The 9,442-nt window shown below is 25.4% G+C and overlaps 2 protein-coding genes and 1 long non-coding RNA gene across 5 annotated transcripts in view; 1 reads left to right on the top strand and 2 right to left on the bottom strand.

Annotated features, from left to right (window-relative positions):
* Positions 1-4,340, top strand: part of Naa60 (N-alpha-acetyltransferase 60) — a 35,309-nt gene extending 30,969 nt beyond the window's left edge. For 2 of the 3 annotated variants that reach the window (XM_014438103.3, XM_024359093.2), the window contains exon 8: positions 819-4,340. In XM_014438103.3, coding sequence (XP_014293589.1) covers positions 819-828 — 10 coding nt within the window. In that variant the 3' untranslated portion in view covers positions 829-4,340. The remainder of the gene's footprint in view (positions 1-818) is intronic. The other variant, XR_010843438.1, reaches the window with a different exon arrangement.
* Positions 1-9,442, bottom strand: part of LOC136795773 (uncharacterized) — a 305,717-nt gene that overhangs the window by 74,444 nt on the left and 221,831 nt on the right. The gene's annotated exons all lie outside the window — the stretch shown is intronic.
* Positions 1-9,442, bottom strand: part of LOC106692155 (D-aspartate oxidase) — a 105,407-nt gene that overhangs the window by 66,385 nt on the left and 29,580 nt on the right. The gene's annotated exons all lie outside the window — the stretch shown is intronic.

The following is a 9,442-nucleotide window of genomic DNA, read 5'->3' as shown; positions in this document are numbered from 1 at the left end:
AAAAATATGAAGCAGAGGGTTGATATCAACTATACCTCTAAGTATATCTCTCATCCGAGATGGCCACTTTCGATGAGCCGCTGAAGGTCAAGTCAGTGGAAATAAGAGAATCTTGAGTCATGGGTGAGAACAGAAGTTATGGTTGCAAACTTTGGCAGTACTTACTGCAGACTGCCTTATCAGTCTGTTTCCAGGCTCTAATTCCATTGCAGATCGAATTTTGTTGTACAAGGGCTATAATTGCAGCGATGTATTTATACTCGTACCACAAAAAACTTCTAATTGACCTTGATTTACATGATCAAATTTTTTTAATATAAATTTAAAAATACTAAACAACGTGTGGTTAAAATAAATGAAAAATTAACACAAAATATATAAAATAGTTGGAAGTAAATAAAAATTGAAAAAAATAAAATAAACTTTTGGGCTTTAACAGACTGATATTAATGACCTGGGCAGAATAGCCCGTGAAATTTTTTTTAAATAATTGAATGGGAGATGTAAATTTAAAATTAAGATTGTTCTTGAGGATGGTTGAATTAGCCGAAACGTTGGACTTTTAAAGACATATAACGTTGGACAATAAAGAATGTTTTGAAACTTAACCTAGGTACTATTTAATTCATTTAAACAATAAGAACCAGTCTCAAAAAGTCGAAAAGATTATTTAAGATTTAATTAGTGATTTTTATACTAAAAAAAAAAATTTTAATTTCTTAGAATAAATTAATTTTATAAAATATTTCATCGTATACTCTATTTGATATTTATTAACTTGGTTTATTTATTATATTCATAATTTCTGTCTTTTACAGGGAAATGTAGAGCGAAGGCGCCTGCTAAATGTCCATCAGAGATTATTAAAAAAAAAAAGATACGTTAAATGGACTTTGATCATTTGACTCTTCAGTGTTCATAATGTCATATAGTCTATTTTTACAAAAATATTTAGTGAAGTAAATTCTTCTTCATTGTGGTTAAACATAGAACTACCACTTTTATATTAACAGAAATTATTTTTTTAATAAGCTTAGAATTTGAATGAATTATCGGAATATACGAACTCATATACGTTGTATGTATATATATTCTTTTTCTTTTAAAGGAACTAAATCAAAATCTCGGTTTCTCCGGTGTCCTATTTTAGAGTAACAATAACAGTATTATTTGAGTAGATTTTGTTTCTTTGAAAGCTTGGTTCACTTTTTTTTTATATTTATTACAATAAGTGTAGCTTATATAAATAAGATATTTCCGAATTGATTTTATTAATTTTTATTTTTGAATAATTTAATGTTAATAGGACTATTAGATTTCTTTTTTTATTACTGTTATTTTTAGATGAAAATGTGATAAATTATTTAAAATGCATTATATGTTAATGTATGGATGGATGACTTCATACTGGAATTGATATGATCAATATCAATAGTTTTAATACTTATCTTCATCTATCAAGATTTTATTCCCATAATATGATTTCCATCTCCATTATTAATTTAAATTTATTATTTGTTTCTAATGTACTATTGTTGCAACGATAGTATACTTCAAATATTGTATATTCATTCTCGTTACAATGATTATATACTTCAAATATAATGATAATATTATGAATTTCAAATATTGTTCAGATCAAATTTATTTTAGATACTGAAATAATCTGTTTATTTATGTCAGAATTTACTTTTTACATGGTTTTCTCTTTAGCAGCTAAACGTTTTTGACTTTTTCATCGTATTGGATCTTGGGCCGGATGTAAATGGAATTTTTTTTCATTGTTCATTTTAGATTATAATTTTGATATCTCTCCTTCTTAAGCGGCTAAAGATTTAATGTATTTTGATAGAGTTGGACCAAATATATCTCATGATGATAGTATTCTTTTTTTATTTTAAATAAGTGAACATTTTAAAACAGAGTTTTTGTACTTATTAGCCTCCTGAATAATTTATTTTGATTTATTTATAGTTCGATGTGTGTTGATTGATAAATATGTATAATTGTTCACACTTCATCCTAATCTAACGGAAACTCCTTAACACACTCATGTCTTACCTTCGTGTCTTATATAGCCCTTAATTAAGAAACTGTATTTAATATAAAATTATTACCTCTATAAGTCGATATGTAGATACTGTGTAATAATGTAATATAGAAATCACTCTTTATTATTTTAACTAATTTTATCTTTTAAGATCCCCTTAAAATTTGAATTATTAATTTATTTTTATATTCTTTGTTTAAAATTTCTGAAAATTGTCTTACATTTTTTAAGACCACCGTTTGATTTACTTATAAATTACATTTTATATTCAAGAAATAATCATTTTGAATTGGCTTGAACAGTTTGTTTTTTCTCTTTATTTTATTTTAGTGAATCGCTGATCCAATAAAAAATATAAATGAAATCATACTCCTGATGGTTTTTAACATTTTTCAGTATGGAATATTCTCTGATGTTTATAGCTCGGAAAGCCGTTCTAATTGGTATTGCTAAGTATTTTTTTTAGCAATTAAAAAAATAATATTTTTAGTTTATACGAAATAGGTCAACTACATTTTACATAATTTTCTTACGTAAAGGCAAATCTCGTACTTATGTCTGGTTCTGTTATCTGTAAAGTGACTTATATCAAGTCCTTTTAAATATGTGTTGTAAAATCAATTGAGAAAGCTCTTCTTATTTTATTTAGCAATGTTCTCGATACATCAGCATAAATTGATTTTTTTTTCCAGCTCTATTTGATAAAAAATTCATTTATTTTTCATTCATTGAAGTTATTCTGAAATGTTTCTGGTATAAATTTATTAATAAACGTAACTCCAGAACAACTTAAAATGAGGACTTACGGTTTCTAATTTAAAACCTCATAATAGTTTGGGTACCTTATTCACATGGAGGAATTTCTTTTCAAAATGTTTTAAATAAAAAAAAATAATAGTAATGAATAATACTAAATTTAATTTCTAAAAAGCCATTTAATAAGTATTTATAAAATTTAGTTTTTTTTTTATCATTTGTTAATGTTTAACAATTATTCCTTGGTGTCTTTCACTATATAACCATTATTATTGGTTCATTATCACAGACATAAAAAAAAAATTTTGTGGTGGCTGTACTCAATTATGAGGATTTTTATAATCAAGGACTAATCACTTAAAAGAAGTTTTAGACAACGTCCAATTTTTTACATGAATTATTAATTGATAGACTAGAACTTAAAAGTATTATCAATTAAGAAAGCTGCTGTGAAGCAACTTATGATATTTCTTAATGAGGCCCAATTTAATTGTTAACATTTTATACAATTCAGTTAATATTTTTATTAAATGTTAATTTTTCTTAAAAAGTTTATGATACATCTATTTATTACATTGACTTTATACTTATTATTCCAAGTAACAAATAGTTCCTTTTAAAACCGTTTTTGTTAAAAACTTTGTTTTATAGAAGAAAAGTATCGTTTTCTTTTATGAAACAAATTTTATAAAACTTTAGTTACCTGCCAAGTAGACTGACTGTTTTTTTAAGCTTTTTTTTCAGATTTAATAGAATTTAAATAAATGGTTAATCTTTAAATTAGATTTTTATTTTTTTAACAATTTTAACTAAAATTAGTGACTAAAAAACTACTGAAGTTAATAGACACTCCTATAATTTTCTTTATTTCTACTCCAAAGTTATAATATATAATATTTTCTAATTATTGGTATGATTTATTTTGCTCGAAAATAGATAATTAAGGAATATCAAGTTAATTAAAACATAATTTGCATGAAATTACTAACATACGTTTATTTCTGTTTACTTTAAACAAAAAAAAACAACAAAAACATGAAAGTTGAAGAACACTATTGACAATATTGTTTATTTAATCTTTTATTTGATATTCACAAATGTATCAGTGTGATTATATAATTTGCCTACAAGTTAAGAACAATTTTATTTAATTTTTTAATTACATTTTTGGGCATTCAAAATATTTTATAATATTTATTTTCTAAGTTTTAATAATTAATAAGTTTTTATTTTCTAAGATGGTCTTATTTTTTAAAATTTTAAAAATGAAATTATTTAAATTATTGGTTCCTAATTTTACTTATTAAGTTTTGCCTATTGATGATTTATTCGAGTTGCTTAGTTAACTCCTAGAATTGTATTTATGAAGCAAAAAAAAAAAAAAAAAATTCTCAATTAATGGTGTCCAAAAATTATTTTGAGAGAATAACCGTTTGTGTGTAACCGATATTATTCCTGATCATGAGTTAAAGTTTTTATTTTTATTTTGAAGATCTTTAGATCTAAGCCTAATAAAAATCTTTTGAATTATAAAGATAATTTTATAATAATAATTTATAATAAATAATTTTATTTTTTTAAGAAAAAATATTATCTCTTGCCTTATTTTTTCACTCCCTAATTTCTTTTGATAAAGTTATTGATGAATATTTTTTTTTGTTGCTATGATTTTTAATTTCCACAAACCCATTTTTGTAATCGACAGTTATAAAATTACCACTCTAGGATTTTTATTTCTGAATATAAATATTCATGATGATATACTGTTCAATAAAAAATAAATGTCTATTTCAACTTCTGGTTGTGGAAATTCGGCTCCGATTTCAATATTACTGTAGATTATTAATTTTATATTGCTTACTGAACTTCAACAATGTATCAATTATTAGAAAAATACAAAATTTCCTTAAACCTCTTTTAAGATGATACATGGATTTTTTTTATTATAATTTTAAGTTGGTTTGATATTAATTGTAAACTGATAACAAACTTTTATCATTTTTCAAGTGAGGGATTTGAATTAATTAGCCGGAAATAGCATGCATGGCCTATTTTTGAAACCCCTTTCTCTTTATTATAAAGAAATAATCATTTATTACTTTTATAATTTTGTACTTAGAATATTATATTATAGCCTCAGATTTACATTTTTATGACATTTTTTAATTGACAATTATATATTATTTATTCTATCATAGGTAATAGTAATTTCACACCATATACATTATTTAATTTTATAATACATTATCAAAAAGTTGGCAAAATAATACAGTATAACCTTGCTAATCAGACCAGGGGTAGGTTGAATTAACTAGAAAGTCGAAAACAGTTATGTCTCTTGAATATTATAAAAATAATTTTTTTTGTTCCTCTACTAAATAGCTATAGTATATTTATAATAAAATATACATTTTCTTCACAAAATATTTATATAATTTATTATGAAATATTTTACATAATTCAATACATACATGGAAAAATTTGTTCTAAAAATAAATCTGTTGTTTTCTTTGTTTCAATCTGACAGCCCTGCGAAGTGGGGCAAAACATTGGTTAACAATAAATAGTTTTCTTTTACTATTTTGATACCTTTATTGACCGCCACCCGGACTATCTTCCTACAATCTACTTCATATGGTCAACTATTTTCTTCCAATAAAAATAAATCTCTATTAAATATTTTTAAAAGGATTATAATGTCTTATCAATTATAGTATTTTATGAACCCATAATGTTAGTTAAATGTAAAAAGTACAAGCAACTAACATCAGCAACGTCAAAACGACAGCAGATAAAATAATGCTGAGCTTAGCTGGTCTGTTGAGAACAAACTCTCAACCTTGTTAAATGTTACATTGTTTTAACATGCTAAAATAAGGAAATATTTCTCCAGTTAACGCAACCTTTTCCATTTAACATGCTTTAACTTGTTAAACTACAAACAATGTATACCCCTTTAATTCATTATTACTGTGGACTTTTCGAGCTGTACCAGCTCATCTTCAACCTGCAATCATAGAGAGAGAAATGCTTTATTCATTCATGCTGCCCAAATACATTCGGGTTGCTACATTACACAGCATACTAATCAATCCGTGATTGGACATATATAAATTACATATTTTTACATGATATAATAAAATAGAAAGAAAACATTTTTTTTTTTTTTCACACAGTTTTCTTTTACAATCAATTCCAGTCTATATACTAAATACAAATATTTTTACAAATATTTATAACATAAAAATAAAAGAATATGCACAGAAAATTAAGAAAATTAATTTTAAAAACTGTCAAGCAATTTATAATATTGTCCATCTATAAGCCTGATTGCGCAATCAGATTCTTGCGCAAATGGATTCTTTAAGGAAGAAAAAAAAATTCTGAAAATTTTGGTTCTGTCCATTAGCGCTAATGGACAGAACCAAAATTTTCAGAATTTTTTTTTCTTCCTTAAACAAGAGTAGTAACGTTTGCAGTCACGACAGAATCTATTCTAAAACTGATCTTTAGAAACTATTCAGTTGCCAGCGGGCCCCTTTCAGCTGATTAGATTTTTTAATCACCGACACTAAATAGTTGCCAGTGTGCTGCTTGTCTTACTCTTAAGAACCATTTTATGTAATATTTAAAGAAATATTATTTTATTTTTGACATAATCTTCATTTCGGGCTCTTGTTGATACATCTTGCCATATCATTTATCTCAACCATCAATGTATCATCTTTATCTTCTTCAGCATATTTTAACCCAATCTCAAAACCTTCCTTTGTTGTCAGATAAGCTGGAGAATCGGACTAGGTGTTGGATTAGCAAGGTTATACTTTTTTTTTTATCAATTTTTTACTTCTTTATACTTTGTATTATTATGTAACCTGTGATATAATACAGACTACTTATTAGACATACATTAATAGCTCTCGAGTGAGCTGTGGAATTGGAAACATGGTTATTAAAAGTTCAAACAGCACCGCTGGAAACTTTGTTGAAATTCTTTTCAACGAGACCAAAATTTTTATTCAGGCTCAATAAAAATATTTAACTGCTAGTTTTCGATTGGAAAATAAATAATGACAATACTTTTATTCTTATCTATTTCGACAGTTTTAAGAAAGGTTGGTCGAAGGGGATTGGAGGTTGTGTCGTGAGTAAACTTCATTCAGTTGCTGCCTTCAAAAGGCAATTGTTTTCTAACCAAGCTGTATCGTCTTCACAAGTTCTATTCAATAGTAATTAATGTTGACATTACCGATGGAAATCATTTATTCATGAAGGCTTATTTAGTTCGTACAAAAAAAATCTTTGTTTTGTGTACAAGAAAATTTTTTAATTAAATTGTATTGATTTTGTCATTATAATATTCATTAATTGAAATATGCATTTTTTTAATGTTTTCTTTTGGGAAGTGTATCAAAGTAAATTATTATTGATGCTAATTGTGGAACGTGCGTACTATTTTGCTATCTCCCCATGTTCTGAAACAAGCTAATCCTTGCCATAAAACTTTGATTATTTGAACTAACAAATTGCAATCATGTATAGATAAATAATTTATGAAGGAGACAGTCGGGGTTGTGGTAAAAAAATAATAAAACATATTTATGAACTATTTATTTGCTGATGTTTCACCACACTTTGCTGGGTTTCATCAGGATTAAAAGAGATACAGAACAATTAAAAGTATATTGACAATGTAAGATAATAAGAACACAAATAAAGCAACCTACGATTGGGTTAAAAATTATGAAAATAAAAATGAGCAAAAAGAATTAAAAACAAGATGTACGACAATTTAAATCTAATACTCTGTTATTCTTTTTATTTAAACTTATTGTTATAGATCTTGTTTTTATTTCTTTTTTTTATATAACCTCTCACTTACATTTACATAATTTTAGCCTCACTGTAGTTTGCTTTATTGTTTTCTTATTATTTTACATTTTCAGGATATTATTAGTCATTTTGTATCTTTTGTAGCACTGATGAAGTCCTGCAAAGTGGGGCAAAATGTCGGCAAATAGATAGTTGATAACTATTTTTATTATACCTTTTTGACCGCATTATCTCTTTCATATTCAGTTAAAGTCAATCATTTATATATATAATAAATAATTTATTGTTAAGTAAATATGGGGGCCAGTTTTAGAAAATTATTTATTATTTAACTTCTTTTTTTTTTAATGAAATAGTAATAATAGTCATTTTTATTAGTTCTGAAACTAAAACTCATATTTAACAAAAAAAAAAAAAATGCTCTCAAACCTTTTTCGTATAGGTTTAACATTGAAATATAAACTTCAAATCAGAAAAAATCGGTTTTAGCATCTTTTAGAACTAAACTAAAAAAAATATTTTTTAAAAATCTACTTTAAAAAATTAATTTTAATTCACAGCTCTATTTTACCAAATACCCAAACTGTTATGTTTGAGATATTTATTAATCTATAACATATTTATAAATCAACATAAATAAGTGAAATTTATTTGTACTGTTCTAAATTAGGCCTTCTTCAGGGCTAAAAACTAAATGAAATAACAACCATATATTGAAAAAAAACAAACAGTATTAGAAGAATTTAAGAAGTTAAAGTATTAATATGTTAAAGGAAGATAGTCTTCTTGCGGTCAAAAGAACTTTGATAGTATTAAACTATTTATTGTGAGGCAACGGTTGCAGGTCTGTGTCAGGGCTAAAAAGGATACAAATGACTAAAATAATGAAACAAAGTAAGGGAATAGGTAACATGAAATGAAAGTAAACTAAGTTATAGTTAAAAATGTATTATAGTAAAGTTTGTATAAAAATGAACAAGGGAAATTAAATAAAATAAAAATAAGATAAGTATAAACCAGCAAGAATTACAAAAAAGTATTAGACAATTAATGATAATAATAACAAATAATATAATTTGTAATAATAAAATTATTTATAATTATAATAAAATAATTAAGGCCCAGGAAAACACAAGAAGGTTACAGGCTAAGATCTAACGAAGAGATCTACAGAAAAATCAAAGACCTGGAAACCGAGATGAGAATCGGAAGGCTGATGTTCTATGGGCACATAAAAAGGATGAAGAAGGAAAGATTAAACAAGAAGATCTTTAACAAAATTTTTAGCTACAAACACATGGGAGGATACATGAGGCGAATGAGAGAGGAATCAAAAGGACTTAAAATTTCAGATACCAACTATCTAGATAGAGATACCTATAGGAAAACATTGAAAAATCTCACCAATATTGGAAGATGAAAAAAAAGGGGTCGGAAGAAAGAAAAGAAAGGCAGTCGAGGATCAGAACTGCTATGAGAAGAAAAAAAATCAAGACTCCCAACGAATCCTAACCATTGATATTCACATGGTCCTTAGTGGCCGATACCTGGTATTAAAAAAAATATATATATAATTTGGAAATAATTAGTTATTATTTCCGTTTTCATCAATTGTTTAATAAGTTTTTGTAATTCTTGTTTATTTTTACTTTTCACTAAAAAGTACGAATAACTAATTAATTAATTAACAAATAAATAACTTATAATTAATTTACTAAAGTAATTTAATGAATATTAAAATAAGATGCACAGTGAAAAGTTCAAATAAACAAGAATTACAAAAAAGTATTAGACAATTAATGA

Source organism: Halyomorpha halys, unplaced genomic scaffold (assembly GCF_000696795.3).
Source record: "Halyomorpha halys isolate HHAL.00 unplaced genomic scaffold, Hhal_1.1 Scaffold53.1, whole genome shotgun sequence".
NCBI classification, from domain to species: Eukaryota; Metazoa; Arthropoda; class Insecta; order Hemiptera; family Pentatomidae; genus Halyomorpha; species Halyomorpha halys.
The sequence above is the reverse complement of the archived record's forward strand: the minus strand, read 5'-3'. Positions and strand labels throughout refer to the sequence as shown.